At 45.0% G+C, this 25,039-nt stretch overlaps 1 protein-coding gene across 7 annotated transcripts in view; it reads left to right on the top strand.

Annotated features, from left to right (window-relative positions):
• TPCN1 (two pore segment channel 1) overlaps nt 1-25,039 on the top strand; it is a 49,915-nt gene that overhangs the window by 1,236 nt on the left and 23,640 nt on the right. For 6 of the 7 annotated variants that reach the window (XR_001558546.2, XM_032447960.1, XM_015878159.2 and 3 more), the window contains exons 2-3: nt 21,593-21,717; nt 23,612-23,788. Coding sequence is in view for 6 of the 7 variants with exons in the window: in XM_015878159.2 (XP_015733645.1) it covers nt 21,593-21,717; nt 23,612-23,788 (302 nt within the window). In the remaining variant the exon portion in view is untranslated. The remainder of the gene's footprint in view (nt 1-21,592; nt 21,718-23,611; nt 23,789-25,039) is intronic. The other variant, XM_015878160.2, reaches the window with a different exon arrangement.

Genomic DNA, 25,039 nt, shown 5'->3' with positions numbered 1-25,039 from the left:
ACTTTTGCAGTAAGGACATGGATATGTGCTGATAGATCTTAAAAATCCCTATTTTGTTGTTATCAAAGAATCAGGAGTATTTGGAGACAATATATATGCAGCCCTATTAACCCTAGCTATTCAGTGGGACATAGCCAGCCTTTGGCTGTTGAGAGAGGGAAAACAAAAGCCCCCATCACTCAGAAGCACTGCTTTCACCTCGGTGTGATTTCTCAGAGCTGTTACCCCTCACTAGGTGCAATGCAGAGACAAGGTGTATTTAAGCATGTTCAATGAATTTCTTGTTTAATGTGATACCTTGCTGAATGTATTTTAGCAATTTTGTCGGATGCGTCTCTCTGACTCCCTGTTGATGTTGCAGGTGTGCACACCTGCACAGATCCTGTGATCCTATGCCAGTTCTGCAAGCATAGCACTTCTAACAGATGCACAGTTTCCTGGCCTGTAGTTTTTCACTGCATTATACCTCTGTTCCCTATCTCCTTGGTGATACTGTAGTTTGATTCCCTCTTGCAGTCATACTGGTTCCCTTAGTTTTCTCTTCCACCGACTTCCCAAGCTAGTTCCTAGTTTCTGACAGTCACAGTTTTTCCTCTTCTGTTTTTCCTCCCTACAGCACAAATCCCTGGCTAAGTCACCCACTGCTGCCCCATCACATCTTCTTGTTTTAACTTAAGCAGGAGGGTGCATTCATGTTTTGTTCAGTAGAAAGCCTATAAGTGCATGACAATTTTATTCACTTTTCTGTCCTTTTTTCTTCCAACCTTTAAAGAACTAATATTGGTTTTATCACTTGATTAAACCAACAGGATTGTGTTGAAGCACAAGCATGAGAATGAGCATATTAATGAATAAAAATAGTCCACAATTTGCTTCCTTTGAAATATAGGGAAATGGTTGAGGATCTAATTTTATCCTTCTTAGAAGATTGCTGTGTTTGAGAAGATTGTGTAGTTTTTGAGATCTCATTTCCTGGAATTCCTTAACCTGGGTGTCTCTTGATGTTGAAGAGCTGTCACTTCACTCTATGTTTTTAATCATTGTTAAAGTTGAACTTGGTGAAAAAATATTAAGTCTGTTCTATGGAAGTGATCCTGGATTACATGGAGCCTTCTCTGGAAAGACAGATTAATGTGTGAAGGCTAGCATCAACATCATGAAAAGCAACATTATAATTGCAAAATGGGAAGCTTAAGTGAATGAGTGGATGCCATCACTTGCAAAATAGGCTTGTTAAAATAGGGCATGTAGTCCAGCTTTCCTCCTTGCTTGTAAAGAAAATATTCTGTGCAGCACAGAAAAGTTGTGTCTCATGGAGGCTTTGAGGAATTCCATTGTGTTGCTACTCTGGTGAGGATTGGAATGGCATTAATAAAAGCATGCACTTGTGTTTGTATCATAGGCCTGTCTTCTGGAGGGATAAAGTGTGTGAGAAGTCCTGTTTTCAGGAGAGGTAGAGCTTGCCAGAGGGATGAGGATATGAGGACAGGGAAAATCTGCTATTTCCTTCTGTTTTCTTATGCATAAACTCTGATTAGAGGACATTCAGCCAGAGCTTGGAGCATCAGCTCAGCTATTGCTGTGCCTGGCTGTGGGCTGCTGGGGGCTGGGTTTATCCCCAGGTAGTACCTATTAACAGCAAAACACCCACTGTCTGCTTCCCAGGTGACACTGAGGGAAAGGCAAAGTGTCTGTAACCACGCTTACCAGCCTCAAACGTATGATTTAGTGTAACAAAAAGTTGCACACCTCTTCTGTGTTTCTGTGTCACTTTAACCTGTACTCTGGGCTGTCTCAGCCCTCTCTTGCTAAGATGTGTATGTGCATTCAGATCTTGCTACTATGTTCTGTTTTTTAAAGGAACTTCCTGTGCCTTTCTTAAGTTGATCCATGACACAGCCTTTGCTGCCAGATCCCTTGACAAATGAATCTCTAGTTCTAGACTCTGAGATGTGGTTGTCTGGAAATGCAGACAGATTACAAGGTTGAAATAAGTAGCAATAGGATTTTTTGAAAACAAACTTGTTGCTGATGTAAAAAAGACAGAAGAGTAAGAGTATGTTTCTTTCAGAATCTTGCAGAAGTCTCTGCTGGGTGAGTGATTGCTTTGGGATTTGAATAAAAGAGCTAAATGAGAACACTATGTAGTGTTCTGACATTCTTGAAGAAAATGTCCAGCTGCAAAAATTAATCTCCCTAATCATGCAGCTCTTAAGAGAGCTTAAGCTCGTGATGGAAGAAAATACTTGCATGGGGAAGAATATTAAAGCTCTGCCTTCCTTGAATTGTGCTGAAATACATATCTGCAAGGGAGTTCTTGTTTTCGGCTTGCCCTGGAAGGTAAGAATCCTGCAGAGCCAACTGGAATTCAGACTGCAGCTAGATAACTGTGGTTACTGCGTTGCAAAAAGTTCTGTGAATGCAGTGAGGGGGGCTGTATTTCTGGGTAATTTTTCTTACAAGCTCCAGCAGCTGGAGGAGACAGAGAGAAGAGCTTTCATCACTTGAATCTATGGCTTACAGTAGTTAATACAAATCTGCCCTTCTTTAGTGCAACTTATTTGAGAATCTGAATACTCTGTGCACTGTAATTAGGCTTCCCGACACTTGTTTGCTGTGAATGGATTTTACAGAATGCAGAAACAGAGATGCTGTTGTATGACCTTGCCCAAAGTCGTGCACTGTAAATGGTGAGCAGCAGCCCAAACTGAGTGATTTCTGGTCCTTCCCAGAAATCCAAGGAAGTGTTCAGAGTTCTCAAAGTGTGAGGTATGTTTTTGCTAGACAAAGGCAGTGTGAATAGCCTTGAAACTCTAGGACAGTGTCTCTCCTTGAGCTGATGGGAAGTGTAAGAAATAGATGAGTACTCATTGATTTATCTTGTATTAGATCAGATATAAAATTCTCCCTTGCCTCCTGCATGGAAATTGCTGTAGCTTCAAGTGGAGCTCAGTGTGTTCAGTGCAGAAAGTACAGCTCATAGTATTGTGCAGGGAACAATGATATTATATGTCTGTTTCTCCCACACAATGGATTATGGCAAGTAGAATTCGTCATCTTTAAATTCTGGATTCTTATGTGAAAGCAACTGCATCTGCTGTTGAGGTAAAAAGGAATTGCCGTGTATGACTGAGGAAGTGGGGGGAGCATCCGCAGCAGCAAAGTGTGATGTTTTCTACAAGCACTGGTGGAAAAAAAAAGGAATTTATAACTTTGAATGGTGAGGTGAGTCTTTACAGTGTTTGTTCCTGCTGTCTAAAGACTAAATTTTCAGGGAAAAATTGATTTAGCGTGACCATTTGTGTAGAAAGCATGGGGTTGTTGGTAATGTGCCTCCCTGTCTGTGCACTGTTGTTGAGCAGAAGGTAGCTCAAAGTGCATAAAGAGAGCATGCCTCACTGCAGGTGAGGATGGAGGGGCTGCCCTAGCTGTGCATGGAGGAGGAGCTGGGTTTGAATGAGATGAGGACTGCAGGCCAGCAAGCACCTCTGTGACTGCTGCTTGCCTCTTCTGGAGCAGAGCATTAGAGTGCAGTGTCTGCTGGGCTCTCTGGGGCTGCCGAAGGAAGGTCTGTTTTCTCGGCTTGCTTCTGCCTGTTCCTTGATGAAATGTGCTGAGAGGCTCTTGGCAAAGCTGTTCTTCTAATTGACTGACATAAACTCTTGTGATGTTTTTGAACACAAATTACAGCGTATACTGTATAGAGCAAACTCATCTTTCTTTTGAAAAAAAACCAAAACATTTAATAAACCAGGTAAATGCATGCCTCTGGGAGTGGCACGGCGTCCTGGACAGATGATGGACAGCTAATAATCTTATGAAACACGTGTGCATCTTGGAGTTCAGTGTTTTCAGTGATCAATACAAACTGAAGTGATGGAATTCTCTGCAGACTCTGTTTCTAGAGTATGTTTCTTTTAGCAGTAGAAGGAAAACAAGTCTGTCATCAAAATTTGCAGCTTATCTGGTCAGCAAGTCACTGTTGCCTTCCTTCTGCTTCCTTTAGCACAGTGAGAGGAGGAGGGAGATTGCAAGTGTTAAACAAGCGTGGTTTTTTGTTTTGTTTTTCTGGGCTTCAGGAATGTTCAGCCACTGGAAAATGGATAAATACCTGTTTTTTGGGAAAATGTTGTGGTCGCACAAACCTGTAGTAGCAGTACTTTGTGAGGAACTACTGTTGCTGTTTTGAAAGCATTCTGACTTTGCTTCTTTTGAAGAAAAATGGGTGTTTTAAGTGTTAGCTATCTTGTGTAATTAAGTAATCATCTGGGATCTCTAGGCTTTTGATCTTTGAATTCAAGTGAGTACTTAGAAGCTGTTTGCTTGGACTTGGGCACTAGTTGTGCTGTGGAAATGCTGTAGCTAACTTGGGAGGAAACCGGACAAGTAAAAAAGCAAATGCTTGCCTTGGCCTTGCAGACCCTGAGATCTTTGACAGCCTTTAGATTATCTGGTTGCTTTCTTGAATGCTATGCAGGGTATCCTCTCTCACCGTGGCTCCTAGTTTTACTAATTGGCCTTCAATTAGTTCCAGTAGCGGCATTTTCTCTGTGGCATTTCAGGTGAAGCACAGCCAGATCATGGGACTGGAACCTTGTCTCCTGAAGTGACCTGACTGTGTTGGATCTGGTCTTTTACTTAAGAGACACTACTTAACATTGCGGTGGTTAACTTGCCTCATCTACAAAGTGCAGATTGCACCATTCTTTGAGAATGGGGAAGTGGGCAAAATTGTTCTATTATCTTGAGCGTCTGGCTTGCAATTCTGTGAATGATTTGTTTTTTCTTATTATGTACCTGATTAAAATTTATATACAGGGGATTTGTTTTCTCTGAAGTGCAACTTCAGTGCTGAGTTGTTGCTTATGCCTCAAAGTCTCTTCTTCAACCTAATAACCTTGCATTTTTGCAACTCGTGCCAGTTCTTCTCTAATCCTTGCCTGGCCTAGATGATTTGTAATGAATGTCTTAAGCAAGCAAAGCAGAGCATAACTGCATCTGAGATGAGCAAGGGGTAAAAATCTTGGAAAGGGAAATGAAGACCCAAAACATAAGGAGATTATTGTTTTCCCCTTCAGTCAAATTTTCCTCTACAATTCATTTCCCTGGGTGATGAGCTCTGTAAACTCAGAGGAAGGAGGCAAATGCTGCTTATTAGGATATGCTGGGCATCTTTCAATATCACGTTAGAAACAGTGGAAAATGTGTTTCTGCTGTGAAGCTCCAAATAGGTCATCCTGTGGAATCTCATTTGTGCAGAGAATTCAGGTTTTAAGGCAGGGCTGCCTTGGCTGCACTTAAATACTTGCTGTAATGTGGTATCTGTGGTTCAAGAGGAGCAGCACTCCATGTTGCCCAGACCTCACAAAAGCATTTTTATCCGGAGATTTTCATCGTGACTCTGAAAACATGGTACCTGCAGAAGAGAAGCTGTGAGCAAAGTATCGGGAGGTCTTGTGGGTTGCAATCAGTGTGTGTTTGTTTCCAAGCCTGCCTTGTTTTCTTAGCCCTACAGGAGATCAGTTTGCACAATGCACACATTGTGTGTTTCACAGTAGGATGCTTTGTCAAGCAGGATCCCTGCACTGTTGACTCTTCTGTGCTATAAAAAAATCATAGTGATTTAGTCTTGAATGCCCCGTGCTGTTCAAATCTGTGCAAGTAAAATGGTATATGAGGTAAAGGCAACTTGGGTTAGCATTCCATTATCCCAGAGTCAAATGGTTCCTTCTCCTTTGTCATCAGCAGTGTTCTGGCAATGGATATAATCTTTCATGCCCCTTGTAAACTTGTGAGGAGACTGTAGAGGATCGTGATCCGCCCCTCTGATTATTGGACTGATCCACCCCTGTGATTATTATCCTCTTTTGATAGTTCAGGCTGGCAGTGACGAAGTCACTGAGAAAAGCCTGAGGACTATCAAGAAAGACTTCAGGGGACCAGGGTGGGAAGTTGAAGGAACAGGTGTGCAGGTGGGCTTTCTCTTCTTTACCATCAGTGGCAGCGAAGGGTACTGAGAGGATCCAAAGAACCCACCTCATAAATAAATGGCTTAGAAGTTGGTACAAACACAGGAATTTTGTTGGTTTGTTGGTTTTTGTTTTGTTTTGTTTTGTTTTTTACCATGGAGCAATTTACTCAGCACCTGGCATGATGGCTGCAGATGGAAGTAGCCTGTCTCCAAGGGGTAAGAGGATCCTAGCTGAGGAACTGGTGGGACTTATTGAAAGGTCTTTAAACTAGGTATGAAGGGGGAAGGGGACAAAATGAGGGCCACTAGGGTTGAGTGGGTAGTTCGAGGCTCAAAACAGAGCTTGATGGGTGAAGAGGGTGGAGTTCAAAGGGATGGAGAGGGGCAGGGGGATGCTGCTTCCCTAAAGTGTCTGTACACTAATGCACGCAGCATGGGAAATAAACAGGAAGAGCTGGAGATCTGCATGCGGTCGCAAGGCCATGATCTCATTGCGATCACGGAGACGTGGTGGGACAGCTTGCATGACTGGAATGTTGTCATGGAGGGCTATGTGCTTTTCAGGAAAGATCAGCTGGTGAGGCAGGGTGGTGGAGTTGCTCTTTATGTAAGAGAGCAGCTAGAATGTATTGAACTCCACCTGGGGGAGAGTGACGTAGCAGTGGAGGACTTGTGGGTGAGAATCAAGGGGCAGGCTGGTAAGGGTGACACTGTTGTGGGTGTGTACTACAGGCCCCCTGATCAGGAGGAGGAGGTTGATGAGGCCTTCCGTAAGGAACTGGAAGTAGCGTCACGATCCCAGGCGCCGGTGCTTACGGGGGACTTCAGCTTTCCAGATATTTGCTTGCAATGTGTTGAAGACAACTTTCTGATGCAGGTGGTGGAGGAACCAACAAGAGGAGGGGTGCTACTGGACCTTATTCTCACTAACAAGGAAGGACTTGTTAAGGAAGTAAAGGTCAGGGACAGCTTGGGTTGTAGTGACCATAAGATGGTGGAGTTCAAGATCTTGAGTGGAAGAAGCAAAGCAAAAAGTAGGATTGCTACCCTGGACTTTAGGAGAGCCAACTTTGATCTCTTCTGGGACCTACTTGGAGCCATCCAGTGGGCTACAGTGTTAGAAGTTAAGGGGGCCTGTGAGAGCTGGTCAGCATTTAAACAGCTCTTCTTCCAAGCTCAGGATCAGTGCGTCCCTGTGAGCAAGAAATCGGGAAAGGGTGGCAGGAGACCTGCGTGGATGAGCAAGGAGCTCATGCACAAACTCAAAGAGAAGAAGAAGGTCCATGAAATGTGGAAAAAGGGTCTGACCACTTGGGAATAATATAGAAATGTTGTCAGGGCCTGCAAGGATATGACAAGGAACGCTAAAGCCCACCTGGAATTGAATCTGGCAAAAGCTATAAAGGATAATAAAAAAGACTTTATTAAGTGTGTTAACAGTAAAAGGAAGACTAGGGAGAATGTGGGTCCCCTACTAAGTGAGGGGGGTGTTCTGGTAATGTGGGATACTCAGAAGGTAGATATACTGAATGCCTTCTTTGCTTCTGTCTTTGGTGAAAAAGCTCTCCCTCAGGAATCCTGTACCCTGGAGGTTAGAGAGAGGCTCTGGGGAACAGAGAACTTCCCTTCAGTCAGGGAAGAAGTGGTCCATGAGTGCCTAGGCAACATCAGTGTTCATAAATCCATGGAACCCAATGAGGTGCATCCACATGTGCTGAGGGAGCTGGCAGAGGTGATTGCTGAACTGCTCTCTATCATCTTTGAAAGGTCTTGGAGAACGGGAGAGGTGCCTGAAGACTGGAGGACAGCTAATATCACTCTGGTCTTCAAAAAGGGCAAGAAGGAAGATCCAGGTAATTACAGACCAGTCAGCCTCACCTCTGTCCCTGGAAAGATGATGGAACAGCTTGTGCTGGATGCCATCTCCAGACAGCTGGGAGAAAAGGAGGTTATCAGGAGTAGTCAGCATGGGTTCACCAAGAGAGGTTGTGCTTGACCAACCTTGTGGCCTTCTATGATGTTGTCACTGTCTCGGTGGATGGGAGGAGAGTGATGGATGTAGTCTGCCTTGATTTCAGCACGGCATTGGATACTGTCTTCCATGACATCCTTATAACAAAGCTGAGGTATTCGCCAATTACCCCGACTTATCCTGGGACCTTGACTGTCCGGGAGAGAGACACAAACATGGATGCCATGATGTCTTCTCTCAATTTATTGCTGCGTCACACTCCTTATATACTATCCTAAATCCGCGCAGACGCGTACACCCGCTACGCAAAACCCGATGCACACGAGAGAACCTGTACACACACCTACCTAAACCCCCACCGACTAACTCTTAACCTACAGGCCTAACTCAGACACTCTATCTAGAACACTCTATCTACTCAGAACTACTGTATACACTCATAAATCCTTGCAAAGACAACTTAGCACCCCAACACAAAGCTAAGGAAGTGTGGGATAGATGAGTGTGAACTGTGAAGTGGGTTGAGAACTGTCTGACTGGCAGAGCACAGAGGGTCGTCATTGGTGGTGCAGAGTCCGGTTGGAGACCTGTAAGTAGCAGTGTCCCCCAGGGGTCAGTGCTGGGTCCAGTCTTGTTCAACATCTTCATCAACAACCTTGATGAGGGGATAGTGGCCACCCTCAGCAAGTTTGCTGGTGATAGGAAGTTGGGAGGATTGGCTGACACACCTGAAGGCTGTGCTGCCATTCAGCGAGACCTGGACAGACTGGAGAGCTGGGCAGTAAGAAACCAGATGAGGTTCAGCAAAGTAGAGTCTTGCACCTAGGGAGGAATAATTGCATGCACCAGTACAGGCTGGGGGAAGAGGTGCTGGAGAGGAGCTCTGCAGAGAGGGACCTGGGGGTTCTGGTGGATGACAGGTTGGCCATGAGCCAGCAGTGTGCCCTGGTGGCCAAAAAGGCCAATGGAATTCTGGGGTGCATTAAAAAGAACATGGCCAGCAGGTTGAGGGAGGTGATCCTCCCCCTCTACTCTGCCCTGGTGAGGCCTCATCTGGAATATTGTGTCCAGTTCTGGGCTCCCCAGTACAAAAAAGACAGGGATCTCTTGAAAAGAGTCCAGTGGAGGGCCACAAAGATGGTGAAGGGCCTGGAGCATCTCCCCTATGAAGAAAGGCTGACTGAACTAAGTCTGTTTAGCCTTGAGAAAAGACAACTGAGAGGGGACCTGATCCAGGTCTATAAACATCTGAGGTGGGGGGGGCAAAGTGGTGAGGCCACTCTTTACATCAGTTTGTGGAGGCAGGACAAGGGGAAACGGCCAGAAACTGGAGCATAGGAAGTTCTGCATGAATGTGCAGAAGAATTTCTTTACGGTGAGGGTGACGGAGCACTGGGACAGGCTGCTCGGGGGGGGGGGGTGGAGTCTCCTTCTCTGGAGATATTTAAGACCCGCCTTGACACCGAGCTGTGTGACCTGGTGTAGGGAACCTGCTTTGGCAGGGGGTTGGACTTGATGAACTCTGGAGGTCCTTTCCCACCCCTACAATCCTGTGATTCTGTGAGGGTTCAGGAAGCTTCTTCATGCTCTGTGCAAATGACTTTGCTGCTTAGAGGGGAGCACCTGATTCCTTCACGCATCTCTTCCGTGGCATGCTGCACTCACCTCCTTGGTGCAAGCACAAAGGAACAGGCAAGGCCGTGTGTTTCTTCCCTGAATGGACTGCTTTAGGCGGAAGATGCATGGTTATGGCCTCATGCTACAGCATTGGAGGGCTTGCTTTTTGGTCAGGTTGTCCTTGATCTCTAATGTTAAGGAGTCTGAAAGTGTCTGAGCTGCAATTTTCAATTGACAGCTTTCCAGCTCTAACTGGTCACTCCTCAGCCGCTGCAGCTGACTTGGGACTATTTGGCTCAGGAAGCAGAACAACAGTTGGAGACAAACAATGATTACTTTTCTCATGGTTTCCCAGGGAATGCATCAGTTTGTTTGTTTTTCTTCTCATTTTTGTGGCTCCTGTGGATTTTTAAGGCACTGTAGTTGCAGGGTATTCAGTTTAGCCAGGCTTTCTTACTGCCAGATTAAAATGAGCCAAAGCTGAGCACGCTGAGTTCACTCATCATAACCAATTCGATGCTTCTCAGAACTTCCTTTGCCCTTGGAATCTTCACTGAGGAATCCTGCCTGCTGCTGTCAGCCCCCCTGTGTTGAAATCCCATTTCACCCATTTGAATGCTGTAAGATGTGCTGTATAAACTAAACAGGAGCATCTGTGAAGTGGTTAGAGTTGTTGTTGATTGCCTTTTTCCTATTGCCTTCAGGGGATTTAAGCTTGAATTTGCTGGAAGTAGAATTTATGAGCCAGAACACTCCATTTCTGATCCTTAAGCTGGGAGAAGTGTGGTGTCTTTCTCTCCCCTCTAGTGTCTCTGGCTTTTTGATCTGGACCTCACAGGGCTCTCCCACTGCCTCTAGCATAATTGCTTTTGCATATTGAGACACAGCCTGATTTTTACATGGCTGCTTTCTTTATAGAGGGCAGTTGGAGCAGCTATAGGATTTGAGCCATCTGCCGCTCGAAATGGTGCAGCAGGAAGCTGGGGCATCTGTGCTGTTGGCTGAGCTGGGAGCGAGGTGGGCAGGGGGCTGTGCACTGCTCTGCTGCAGCACCAGCAAAAGATCTGCAGGGCACTGGGGGGTCTGCTGGGATTGAGTTGTATCATGGACTATTCAGTGCTGCTCTTCTTTCCTTGCAAGCCACACTGAGATCAGGCTTTTTCTGCTCACACAAAGTGAAATTGAGGATGAGTGTCCATGCACTGCTGTGTTAAATGTTCTCATGCTGTGGGGCTGAATGGTTTAGCAGCTCTCTGTGACTGACTCTCACACATGTATGTAGATGTTGTCATCTGGGAATGCCTGATCATCTCTGTTTTATTCCAACTATAACCATATTTTTGAGAACACCTGCAGTATCTTCAGTTGGTTTGAGAAAGTTTATATGCAGAAGCAATGTAGTCCTCTGAAGAATTTCACTGGCATACACAAATGTGTTCCTGCTCTTGGTAGCTGAACAAACAAGTGCCTGTAGCATTAAGACTTAGTGATCTATCCTACTCATGGGAATGCTAAAAACTCTCCAGGGTCAAACTGCACTAGTGAGTTGGCCATGTGTCTTACAGTGTGATCAGATACAGGTAGAGTAAGAAGGGAGTGCCAACATCTGCAGCTAGTGCTGTCAGCCTGCAGTGCTGGGACTTCAAAGGCAGAAGCCTTACCATGGCACTTTCACAGCCTGTCTCCCTCTCCCTACAGGGTGATCACTCTGGATGAGGAGTGAACAGAGCTTGCTCAGAATCACAAGGGCTGGGGCATCATCTGCCCCTGTGTGCAGTGTTCCTACAACACTGGCCGACTATGCCCAGCTGGTTACTTAGCTCACTAGTGGTGAGTCACCAATGAAACAGGAAAATGCTGCTGTTGGCTGCACAGCTGCTTGTTTTTCCTGGCACAGAGGGGAGTGCTGTCTATGCAGGGTGCTAAGCAAACTAGAAACACTGAAATGTGGTTGAGTAGAGGAACGTTTACTGAAACTTGCTTGGATCTTCCCCATCACCCTCAAGTAGTATTGAATGCTCTGCTTTGTTCTGATCTGCTGGCAGGTCCTGCTGAATTTAGTGAATGCTCCTAGGCAACTCAGTACAGAGAACTTTGGCTTTAGGGTCAGGGAAGGGGGAAAGAAGTGACTAAGGTTAAGGCCCTTCCTTTTAAATACAAGGATGGTGACAGGGCCTTATCTCTGATAGCTGCGGAAGGAAAGAGTTCAGAATGCTGAGTTCTTGCTGCTTCTGAAGTTCAGCATTTAAGTATCAGCAGATTTTTATTTTTTTTCCTTCAGTTTCTGGGAGTGACAGTCTGACTGCGGCTACGACAGTGACTTTCTTCCAGCCCCAAAAGGAGATCGACAGGACAGCAATTGCAGGCCAGCCAGGCAGACAAGATTTCCAAGCAAAATAATGGGAAGCCAGCAGTAGTTCTTCTAAAACCTGGAATTAAAGGTTTTGGTTTTTTTTTAGATCGGTCAGTGTGGGCTTATGAGCAAGAGCATTATATGAACCCAAAGTCATGCATTTATTTATTTTGTGAGATGACAAGATACTTGTGTAGCATTTTCAGCCGAGCTGAAGCCATGTGGGGATACTTGTTTTCTTAGGGGCACATGTATTCCTGCATCCTTCAAATAAGTAACAGTCATGGTAGGGAGGTGATGTTCCCATCTGTGCTGACTGGAATAATGGATGTGTTAATGCTTGCCGTGCTTGCAGTGCACTTGTTCCAGCTCATTGGAGGGGCTGAGGAGAGCAACGCCTTGAGCGGGAGGCTGTTGAGATGGGGCAAGAGCAGTGCCTGCTGGCTGAATCTGAAGAGGTTTGTGCAGGTGTCTGACGGCAGGGTTTGGAACCGTGCTGTAAGAGTCAGAGAGGGTTCTGCGGTGCTGGAAACTTTTGTTATCAAAATGATGCGTTTCAGCTCCATATGAGGTCAGATCTGATGTAAGGACTGATTTGTGGACAGCCTGCTGACACCTGGCTTGAAGCTGTCAAACTGATGGTTAATTCCTTCTTTCTTCTCCAGCCTGTGACTTTTCTAGTGGCTGCCAGCAGCAGTTTCCACCAAATGAGCAGAAATCTTTCCTTTGTAAAAAAAAAAAATATTTAAGATAGCAGTTGCACAGCACTGGAGGCTGGGGTTTTCCCTGTTGCTTAATGAGCATCTTCCTCTGCTGTTAGCAACTGCTTTTCCCTGACTGGGACACTGGTGAGGCAGTGTCAATGTGGCAGTGCTGTATTTCAACTGGTGTAGCCCAGTCTCACTAACATCACAAACTCTGCTGGGCTTTGTAAATCACCTTCTTTGATCTCAGCCTGCAGCAGAAAGAATATTGCTGTGAAAGTACTGAATTTTACTTGTTTTCTTCCTATCACTGTGTCTTTGGGGTAGAAAGGTAGAAAGCATGGCACATACCCAATTACCATTGTGTTTGGCCAACTCCATCCTAGCTCTGCTCCAGTGCTGGCACCAGGATGCAATGTGTGCTCTGGCTGTAGTGACTGATGGAGGTGGAGGGCCATAATTTAGGCAGTGCCACTCTGCAGTAATTGAGAGGGCTTCACCAAAAGGTGCTCATCCTCTGCAAAGAAGCTGGCCCAAATTGCCCTGGGCTGAGCTCTGCAGAATGTAGGAGTGTGAATTGGCATTGTGCAGTGCAGAGCATGCAGGTTTGTTGCCCAGATTCTTGCTGCTTTCTCATGTAAGCAAAGCATTTCCTCTTTGCTTCCTGCCACTGGCATTACAGCTTCCCAGGGAGCTGCAGGCGGTTGTAGTTGGAAGGCAGACCTGACAGTGCACTGCTTCTGCTGCAAAGGCTGAGTTGCAGCTTTATCTTTCCAAACTGCATCAGGGAAATGTAAAGATTCTGCTTTGGAGAATCAAAACAAGGAATATGTTCTTAAAATGCTGATATTGTGTTGATACTGATGCTAAAGCATCATGTTCAGCATTAACATTTTAACGTTAAAATCATGAGGTGCTCCTCATTTCCCTTTTTGTGACAAAAAGAGGAAATACATTCATGTAACAGGATGTGTTTAAAAAAATAAAAATAAACCACAAAACTCTATCCAAGGGATTCTGATGTTGCCTCTTTCCTTTTCTGTTACTAACTTAAAAATATGGGCTATAAGCACACACATACATCTCATGTCTGGCCTTTCTTCTGAGTCAGAGCCTCAGGCACAGCTTGTCTCTTTTTTAGTTGTGTTCAACAAAACTTCAGTGTATCTAGTTTGGTTGTTTTTTTTATCTGTTCAAAATTAGCTGCTTCAACAGCTCACTTATTTAATTCCAGCTACAGAATACAGAATCTCTTTATCTCTAAAGCCCTGGTTGTAGGAAAATGATTGGGCTGGCAGGATTATAGGGCATGATCCTAGCTAAAAGTTGGGTAATGTGAGGTTGTAGGAAATTCTTCTGTTGTGGCTTTGGCTTCCCCTTGTGGTACAGAGGTAAGATTGCAAAGGATATGAAACAGGCAGCAATTTGGCTGAACACAAAAGCTGGGGTAGTAATTAATACGTATGTTTTCCTAATGCAGCATTCCTCTTCTGTGAGTCATGCTGTTTGTAAATACTTTGCATCCAGCACTGCAGTTGCAGCTTTGTTAAAAGTAGCAGGGTTGTTCTGTGCACTCAGATTGTGCAGGTGCCTGGTTCTGGCTCCCCTGCAGGAATGTGTAGACCTTTTCATGAAGTCCATGAATTATTCTTATCCCTATTTTCTTTGAAGCCTATTCCTGTTTATTTTCTTTGATTTTACTTAGGAATGTCTCTTTGTCTCCAGCAGGGTGGGACAGGTAGGAAATGTTCATGTGAATCCTCACAGCTCATCAGTTAGTGAGCATGGAGCAGGCTATTACCTCAATGCCGGCTCTTATTCTCAGAGCAGAGCTGTGCGGAGGCACAGTGCCTACTGGAACAGAGCAATTTCCTGTGATGCTTTAGTTCTTCTGTCATTGAGTTTAGCTTATGCATTGGTGTTTTGTAGTGTTTGTGGTGCAGATGTTAGTGAGGATATAGCGGTCCTCTAAACTATCCAGCATTTGAATTGTATTCAGTATAAGAAGATAGGCAGCACAGTTGATAAGAGGCAATAATGTATAAAAAGTGGCTTACCATGCTGGGGGACATCTGCTCGTTGTTCGGGCGGATTCAGCTCCCTGTAGTGTGGCAGATGACAGTGTGAAGTGAGCTCGTGTTTATGCTGTAAGAGCTCAATGTGTTCTCAAATAAAAGCGAGGATGGGAACCTTCAATTGTCTTCTGCCACTAACAGGAAGTGGCCATATGCATGTTCTGAAAACTTGTGTGTATTACCTAGGAAGCTGAAGTGGCTTTGCTTGTTGGTGTTCACAGCCAGTGAGTGCTGTCAGAATTCAACAGGACAAAGAACCCAAGGATGCTACGTGTGTTCTGACTCAGTTCCACTGACTTGATGTATTCAGCAGTGTGCTGTTTCTCCTGCACCTGTGCTCTGCTAGAGATGCCCTGTTTTTCCCATGCAACAAACTGATGGTAAATTGTTTTTAGGCTTCAGGTGAAGCTATGTGGCATTGTAGACACTTGGAAGAGAAAATGGCAACGTTGATGCTGATGCACTGCTGACAGACTTGACACCTTTAGGATCTGCCTGCATCCTGGACACTGATGAGGTTTATGAACAGCCTTATGAGCAGTTTAAAATCTGGGCTTTGGAACTGAAGGTACCTTAGGGCTCGTGCTGGGGAAAGCTTGCCACCCTTTTTTCACATTTTCATGGAGTTTCATCTCCCATAGTGGGCAAACCGTGTGGTTCAGCTGATGAAGGGCTATCCAGGAGAGGAGTGCTTCTGCGGGTCTTTGGAGGTAACAAAGACTCTTTGTCATCCTATTCTGTACTGTCAGTTCATGCTCTCTGGAGCCAAGTTACTGAGGGAACCAGCATGGCAATCTGATGCTACAGCCAGTCCCATGTGTGAGATCAATGGGATCCCTAGGACAGCTTTGGTGCTTCTGGGATCTGCCATCTTCCATAGTGCACATACAGTATTGCTAGATTCCCGGTTATGTTTCTCTTAAACTGAAAGCATAAACCTGTCTCTAGTAAAGTCTGGGTAACAACAGGAATGCAGTCCAGGTGGATGGTGAAAGAAATTGAGGTGGTATGGCACTGAGAAATGCAGTGCTTGAAATGAGAAGGCACCAGTTAAATGCTGAAGTGCAGCAGTCAGTGAGAAACTGCAGCCTGGGCTGCTTTGTGCTCTTGCTGCTCACACAGCAATCAGATGAGAGAGATGCTCACACCATTGAGGCTGAGTAGTAAGTCTGTGCAGGCTTGTGCAGCACGCTTAGGAAGCGTGCCCAGCTCCAAGTGCCCTGGTCAGCGGGCACTTCTGGAAGGGTGTCCAGCTCCAACCGGGACCCTGCTCTCCCAGGAAAAGGTCTCTGAAAGCATGCTTCTTGACTGAGAAGTGATGTACCCACTTGCCAGGTTCTCTCAAGGCAATGTGAATGAAGATGTCCTGCCTCCAAAGTTTCACATCCTCTGCACTTCTTTGCTTGCCAGGGGACGTGCAGCTAGTGAATGCAACTCCTTACACTAGTAGGTTGCATTTTGTTGTTCTACACTGAGTATATGGGGTATGTCACTGGTATGAATGACATATGTAGCTACAGTAGCATTTTTGCTGAATTACATTACTTGCCTTGCCTTACATGCAGTTTGCAGCTCTCTGTCAACAGGATATGCTTACTGAAACAGCACTGTGTGGACAGGATGGCAGCCAGCAGCACCCACCAAGACCTTTCTCAGCCTTCAGAGAAGGCCCTCTTAAGTCAGGTGAAGACGTGTGGCTTTGGAGTCTAACTGGAGGCATCTAAAGCTGTTTCAGTGAAACGCTGTAAACAGCCTGTTGGATCTGGGAAGCAGAACATCTGCAAAACAGGCTAATGAGAGCCAAAATGGGGAAACTCTGAGGCAAACATAAGAGCTAGCCTGTAGCGAGCTGATAGGAGGTTACCAGATGGATCTTTAAATTATTTTCTTTTACTAAAACAAATGCAAGCACCGAAGATCAAACATTGAAAATCCTAATTATCTTCAGCTTGGCATAAAATAGCCTGGCTGGGAAGGATGGCTTCTCCCTGGTTCCTGTGAATGTGCTCTGTTCCCCGTTCCCTCCTTGGCACTTTCCTACGCTCCCGAAATGGCTGCAGGAACCCGCCTGTCCCTCCCCCCCCTAAATGAGAGAAATTTGTTTGCCTGGAGAGAGTTTACTTCCCCTGAGTAGGAAGTTTGTTTTGTGAAGGGAAAGGTTTGGGCTCTGGAGAGTTTATGCTCATTCTTCCTTTCTTTTTGTTTTTTGTTTTTTATTGTAATGATGACATATGGAAACTATTTACACAGGAGCATGCTCCACTGCACTGAATAGAAATATTGGAGTCCCGGCAGTATCATTCCGGATGCCTGTGTAAGCAGCCAGCTGGTTTTGCTTTTTCTTTTTTTTTTTTTCCTGTCTTTCTTTTTTCCCCTCCCTCTTTCCCATCTCAGGGAGCACAAGGGATGAGTTCCACAAGTCTGGAAGGAAGCTCTGCCATCTGTAAGCAGCTCCATTTGTTTGTCATCATGCCCCTCACAACATGAATTTCACCAACCTCTATTTTTTTTTCCTTTTTTTTTTTTTTTTTTTTTTTTTTTTTTTGCTGAGAGAGGTAGGGGAGAAGTCTTGCTACAGCGAGTCAGCAATGTCAGCACTCTGACTTTTCCCATTAGTTCCTCATGCTCTCTGGTGAGCAAAATCCTGCTACATGCCAAAATAAGAGAGCTTGATGTGCAGAGCTTTGCTTTACAGCCACGCTCATACTTAAAATCCATTTGTCCAGCAAACATCCATCCTGTGTTCAAACATCCTCCTCTAGGACAGCAATAGGGAAGCACTTCAACTGAGGTCTGAGCCACCTTCCTCAAAGGGGAGGGGAGAATGCATGTAGTTATGCAGAGAGCAGAGGAAAATGCTTTCCCATTTGTGAGAATTGGCTTTGGTAGGGGGAAGCCCTGGCTCTGCCTTACCTCCTGCTCCCCAGCTCCCACCATACAGCACTGCTGTGCCATAGTTGCCACGCATTGGAGAGAGTGGCCAGCTACCTACCTCCGGGACTGTGGGAGATCCTCCTATTTCACTGAGCTCAGTACTAATGGTAAAGCTGCTGGGGATGTTCTGCAGCACGGAGCAGAGGTTGTATTAGTCTGTGTCATTGTTATCATGGGAGCAGCTGAGGAAATTAGCTAGCTGGAGGGCTGCCAAGCAAACAGTCAGAGATGCTCTTCGAATTTATTATTGTTTTTCATATTTGTTACACAGATGATGTTCTTGCCTCAGGGGCGCTAGAGCAGCCTTCTGGTACCTGATGGGGGAAGGAACTGATCCTCAAAGTGTGGCTCTGCACTGAAGCGCTTTGCCAATACACTGTTTATTCTCTGTCCCTACAAAATGCTGCTGGTATAGACAGGAGGAGGATGTCTTGGCTTCTAGAGTTTTTGTTGTTGTTTGTTCGTTTGTTTATGGCTTCTATCTCTGATAACTGTTTCATATTTACAAGCTTGATCTCGCTGGGACATCTCTTCTGTGTCAGCTGTGAGTCTTCTGTGTATGAAATATATCCTCATTGTTTTTCTTTTTATTTCTCTTGTGGCACAGCTTTTCCATGAGTTAGTCCTTTGTAAAGCAAGCTTTGTCTCTGACAGCATTATTTGAAGACTGGAGGTAACTTGGTACCTTTTGGTATGTGCAGTATCCTGGTGTTCTGTTCAGTACTGCACAACTTTGTAGATTTGCACATGGTGTGCTCTGATGTCCTTAAACACTGGAGCAGGTTCCAGTGACATGGTGGCATGGTTGGTAGCCTTGTTTACATGTCCCTTTTCCCTGGAAGAGCTAATGTAGCCAAGACATTGATTCCCTGCCATCTCAGTACCTTTTGAATTGCAGGAGGTGGCTGGATGCTCTCCGGGTACTCACTATTCAAAGGAGCTGTGCAGGGGTCTGGGCTCTACTCCTGCAGCTCTACCATGCAGCCCATGCCATTTGGAACAAGGAGTGCAGGAGCTGTAGTGTCATGCTGCAGAGCTGCTCAAGTAGTGCTACAGCTGGCACAGACAGTTTTGAGTTTGGCGTGATAGAAATACGCTGTGCTTGGTACCTGTCACCCAGCAAAGTATGTGGACGTTGGGCAGCAGCGGGCTACATTGAAACATGCAAACTTGGCGTGGTGTTTTAGAGTATGGAGAAACCAAAGAAGAGAAGCAGGCTTAATGCTGTGGGAGTCTCAGCAATCTGCATAGTCTGGGAAGCTTTCACAGCTCAGGTAAGTGTTACCTTTGTGTGATGTGGGGTGGGAGGGGCCTCTGTGGCTGTGCTTTGGCATGGGGCTTTCTAACCTCACAGGGGCAAGCAGTGCTATTCCTCTTGATGTGCGCAGAGTCTTGGATGCAGACTCTTTGTAACTCCTGAGGGTTTTGTAGAGAACCTGAATCCCCCAGTTTAGCGAGGGTTATTTTATCATAGAAAAGAGGTGCAGCAAATCTTCAACATACCTTGATAAGAGAGGAAAATAATCTTTCTGTCACTTTTCCCTTCTTCCCTAACACAGAGAAAAAACTACTTTATTACAGCTTCTGTGCTTTTAAAAGGGGGATATCAGCACTTTTTGCATTATCAACATAATTTTAGATTTTCCCTCTTTGGCAACACATGGCTATGGAGGATGATAGTGCCTCACCCTTAGGGTGAGACCTGTGTGGTCTGAGAGCTGTCAGGGCTGCAAGAACCTGAGTGCAAGGGCAGCCCTGCACATGGCCCTAGAGCTGCAAAATAATTGTTCCTGTCCCAGAAGAAGAAACAAAGAGATGCTATCTTTTTGCATGATACATGATGACTGTAACATTTTTTGTTTTGTTTTCATTTGTCTTAATAATACTGAGGCTGTAGAATGCAACATGAGCAAGTATTGTGGTGTTTCTATGTGTGTCCTACTTAGCTTTCCCCTGGGGTGGGCACTCTGTGTGTCCATGCTTGGGACTTGCTTTTTTGCAGTTCAATTGTATATTTAAAATGGAATTTTTATTTTTTTTGAAGTCTTGTACAAATGTTTAATAAAGTATTGCTTTATAATGCTCTAATGCATCCCTTAAACAATTTAAAATAAGTCTCAGATCAGCAAAATCTGTTTTTTGTCCTTTTTTTTTTATTATTTCATTTCATTGGAAGGATATCAGTACTCATCTACGCCAAAAAGAATGTGCAAAGATGCATTGTTTAATGACTGTGGAAAGCTCTGCCAAAATGGCACGTTCTCCTGAAAATACCGTGCTACTGCTGTTAGTGTACTGTACAACCTCTGCTCTTAAACTGTTTTCCCATGTTATCTGTAGACCTGTGCTCCCTTCTTCCCCAGTCCTCTTGCTGTTAAATGCAAAAAACAGTATTTCTCTTGTAAGCTCATGTTTACTTAGTAAGTTGGACATCCTTAGAGACTTCTGTTAGCTTATTTATAGTTTGGCTATTGGTTGTATTTTGTGAATGTGCCAGTGCAGATCTTGTGAAGGGCAGGTCGTGCTTGGACAACTTAGTGGGCTTTTGTGGTGGTATAACTGTCAGTGGACAAGTGGTACTGGTGTCATCTGTTTGGACTTCAGTAAGGTCTTTGACATGGTCCCTCTCTAATATCCTTCTCTCCAAATGGGAAACACAGATTTCACGGGTGGACTCTTTGATGAATGAGGAACTGGCTGTGAGATCATACCTACAGAGTAGAGGTCATAGTGATAATGTCTGGCTCAATGTCCAGATGGAGATCTGTGATGAGTGATGTCCCACAGGGGGTCAGTCAGTACTGGGACCAGCACTCTTCCATGTCTTCATCAATGACATTGATGGTGGGATTGAGTGCACCCTCAGCAGTTTGCAGATGACACCAAGCTGTATGGTACAGTCCACATACCCAAGGGATGGGAGCTTCAGCAGATCCACATGAAAGGTTTTGCACCGCCATCGTGGCAATCCCCACTATCAGTACAAGCTGGGGGATGAAAGCATGGAGCACAGCCCTGCCAAAAAGGACCTGGGGGTGCTGGTGGATGGCAGCTGGACATGAGCTACCACTGTGCCCTCACAGCCTAGAAAGCAGACCATACCCTGGGCTGCATCCAAAGCAGCATGGCCAGCAGGATGAGGGAGGGGATCTGCCCCTCTGCTCTGCACTGTGAGACCTCACCTGGAGTGCTGCATCCAGATGGGGAATGCTCAGTGCAGGAGAGATGTGGAGCTGTTGGAGCACAGCCAGAGAAGCGCCACTGAAATGCTCCAAGGGATGGATCACCTCCATGGACAGGCTGGGAGAGCTTGGGCTGTACAGCCTGGGGAAGAGAAGGCTCCAGGGGGACTTGAGAGCAGCCTTCAGTATCTAAAGAGGCTGCAAGAAAGAAGAGGACAGACTCTATAGGAGGGTTTGTTGAGATAGGAAAAATGGAAATAGTTTCAAAGTAAAAGAGAGTAGGTTTAGATTGGATATAAGGAAAGTCTTTTACAGTGAAAGTGATGAGGCACTGGCACAGGCTGCCTGGAGGGGTGGTGGATGCTCCATCCCTGCAGACAGCCAGGGTCAGGCTGGACAGAGCTCTGAGCACTGTTGGAGCTGTGGGTGTCCCTGTGCATTGCAGAGGTGTTGGCCAAGGAAGGGGCCTTTAAACATCACTTCCAACTCAAGCGATTCTATATTCTCCTGTGCCAAAGACCCACTTATTGCGTTAAATGGGATTCTGTCTTTTCTCTTGATTTTTCTAGGGGCATTCTGATGTCAGTGCTGAGTCCTAGTGTGTCTTCTAAAAGATCCTGTTGGAATGGTCCATTACTCTGCGTACAAACTGCCAGTTTTTTGGGTTCTCTGTCACATCTTTATGCTTTTATCTTGTCCTACTACCTGGCTACTTGGTATTCTCCCTGATCAATCTCTACTCACTTAATTGCAAACCAGTTTTTCTCTTTTTGTACTGCTACAGATGGAGGTAGCTATGACATTACTAATGATGCATCCAGCCCTGCTCCAGGGGACTGCTGTGCACAGCAGAGCTCTGCCCAATACAACTGGGAAATGAACTACCAAGAGGCAGCAATCTACCTCCAGGTGAGCCCTGATGCTTGGTGTGCGGTGCAAAAAATGGTTTTCTGATGTTATGATAGTTCTTGATTATAAGAAGGGCTTCAGTCTCCAGGTTTATTTAAAATTTAGAAAGGAGTCTGCTCAAAGAATGGGAATATGCCAGAGCGTACCTCAAAGGGTTTGTCAAGACATTTGGTGGTCCTGGCTCCCTGGCCGTCCTTCCTCCCTGTTCCTCTTTGTTCTCTTAAGGAGAGTTGCATTGCAACTTTAGGTACTTTGGACTTGATTGACTTTGTTGCCTAAATTGCTGCAGTGTCTGATGTTTGCTCCTCCAAGCTCCTACCCTGCAGAACTGAGGAATATCATTCCCCTGACACATTATGGCCTGGTATGCTAGGACCTTGGTAATGCTTCAGCTTATTTGTATGCTGGAGCAGCAAAGGCAATAGAATGGTAACCCCAGCCTCTCCTAGGCTAACTCATGATTACTGGAGATGCTCTGCAAAGCTTCAGTGAGTTGTTGCAGTGTCTGATGTTAATGTACACAGCAGGCTTAGCCCTTCGGATGCAGATTAGTTTTGCTCCTGCCTTGACCAATGGCCATAATTACAGTGTCCTTGAAATGGAGTAGAGGTAACTTTAAAAGTATGCAGATTGTTTATGTGAACCAGTAGCTGCAGGCAAACATCTTGTCTAAATAGGAGGCCTTTACTGTCCAGTCACATTTATAATCGTTTGGCTACTGTTTTTTCATTCTGCAAATGTGTTTTTTCAGACATGAATAAGAATGTCCTGCTGATCTAAGCTTGCTCTCCCTTGGACTGGGGGGCTGGCATTGGATGGAGCTTGCTGCTGCTTTTGTCCTGCCCACAATCTGACTCCCTGACCTGGCAGTGTTTTTTTTTTGCTTTTACTCAGAATATGAGCTTGCCTGTGAGATGCCAAAATAAGAAGCACTTAAGACCGTCTCCTGATTGAATCTCAAATGCCTCCTCTCTGTCCTGTTTCCCAGTCTTATTATCCATTTGCAATCACAATTATTCTGTTGCAATAGTAGTTGTTTAATATCCTTACAGTAATTGCTTACCTGGAAATATGTTTAAATAAATATATACATGAATATCACAGCTGGGGAAAAGTGATCTCTTAGGACAGTTTCCTATAAGTGACAGAAGCCCTCTGTCTTGGACCATTGGCTCCAGAAAAAAAGCTGCTGGATGGTTCTAAGTGTAAACTGCTCTAAATTCTCTGCAAACTAAGCTTTTTTCATAGGAGTGAAAATAGTGATGATGCAGCTATTTAAAATCAGCTGTAGGCAATTTGTTCAGATGGAATATTTGACCCCTTAATATCAAGATTTCTTGTTAAGAGAGAGTGACAAATCAGCATAGATACATGTTAATTTTTCGTGGAGTTTGTTTCCCTTCTCATATTCCTTTACTGCCTGTTCTGAAGCATGTTTTCACACAAGATAAGGCCAAGATAAGGAGCAGAGCATCTGTCAGCCATGTGCTCTATAGTTTATCTATGTGTTTTTGTGTTCTGTCCTGGAGAAGTTTAATCAAAGAAGGCTGCAGACATATGCAGATGGTTACAAGTAAATGACACGCAGTGTTTGTGTTGGGATGCAGACTGAAGTTTGCCTGCCTTTATAAAGCTTTCTGCAGCTGCTCTTGTTTTTGAAAAGACTCGAGAGTTCCCAAAATGGGGGTTTGTGGATTTTGATGAGTTTCATTGCCGAAATGTGCTTATGAATGGAAGGGGATGCCCCGTGCATCTTCAGTATTCTTTTGTAAGCAGAAGAACGTCAGACTGTAAAGTGGGAATACTCTGGGAACTATGTAAAGTTAGGTGGAAAGCTCTGATATAGTACTGAATCACTAATGCTGTTCCCTTCATTTTATCCCTACTGCCATAGGAAGGAGAAAATAATGATAAATTCTTCACTCACCCCAAAAATACCAAAGCACTTGCTGCCTACCTCTTTGCACACAATCACCTTTTCTACCTAATGGAGCTGAGTGCTGCTCTGCTTCTCCTGTTGCTGTCTCTCTGCGAGGCACCAGCTGTTCCTATGCTCCGTCTTGGCATCTTTGTAAGTACTTTGGGGGCATAATGTAGAATTCTGCATGTTTTGCAGGGATGGGTAAGAGTACAAAAAGTTTAAAAGGAGAAGAAGAAGGTAGCAGTAGCAAGAGAACCATCTGGCTTGTTCTGTAAAATGGTTGACAGCAGATATGCCAGCAAACAAAACATGCTATTTTTTTCTTTTTTTCATCTGAGGTGCATAAACCAACTTTGAAAGTTACACTTTTCTAGTTACCAAGTTTGTGTAGATCTTAACTTTAGTAGCTGTGTAGAAGAATGTTTGGGTGGTGGGTTTTTTTGTTTGTTTGTTTTGTTGTTGTTGTTTTTCTTGAGAAAGCTCAGGAATGTGTGTGTGCTTTGATTGGGTGGCTTAATGAAATATAACTGGGGCAAGTCTTGCATCTGGACAAGAGCAACCCCAGGTACCAGTATAGGTTGGGGACTGACCTGTTGGAGAGCAGCATAGGGAATAGGGGTCTGGGTGTCCTGGTAGAGAGCAGAATGACTGTGAGCCAGCACTGTGTCCTTTGTGTGGCCAAGAAGACTGATGGCATCCTGGGGTGTAATTGTAAGGGCTGTGGTTAGTAGGTCAGGAGTGGTTCTCCTCCCTCTTTATCCTGCCCTGGTGAGACTGCATCTGAAATATTGTGTCCAGTTCTGGGCCCCACAGTTCAGGAAGGACAGGGAACTGCTTGAGAGAGTCTAGTGCAAAGCCATAGAGACAGTAAAAGGGAGTGGAGCATCTCCCTGATGAAGAAAGGCTGAGGAAGCTGGGTCTCTTTAGCGCTGAGAAAAGGAGACTGAGGGGTGACTTCAATTAATGTTGTAAGCATGTAAAGAGTGAGTGTCAGGAGGATGGATATCACTCTTCTCAGTGATATCCAGTGACATGACAAGGACCAGTGGGTGCATAGGCCTAGAACACACTGGTTCTCAGCATGGGACAAGTCGCTAAACCTTCTCATGTCCGCTCTTCCTGCAGTTGTCAGAACTCTTTTTAACACGTGTTTAACTTGAAGTTTTACATCTAACCCTCAAAAAAAATATAAAAAAAATACAGTTTTCAAGAAGGAATGGACAAGCTGGGGTGTATAGTATTGGTCCACAACTGCTTCATAAGGTACCATTGTCAGGCACAGTGCTAGGAGCTGTTGATCCTAGAGGGAGAATTTACATCTGCTTTTGGAGCTGCTAGTGGCACCCTGAGTATGTATCAAGATGTAAAAGAATTTGACAGCCTTTGAATCTAAATGTTCCT

This window comes from Coturnix japonica, chromosome 15 (genome assembly GCF_001577835.2).
Source record: "Coturnix japonica isolate 7356 chromosome 15, Coturnix japonica 2.1, whole genome shotgun sequence".
NCBI lineage: Eukaryota > Metazoa > Chordata > Aves > Galliformes > Phasianidae > Coturnix > Coturnix japonica.
The sequence above is the reverse complement of the archived record's forward strand: the minus strand, read 5'-3'. Positions and strand labels throughout refer to the sequence as shown.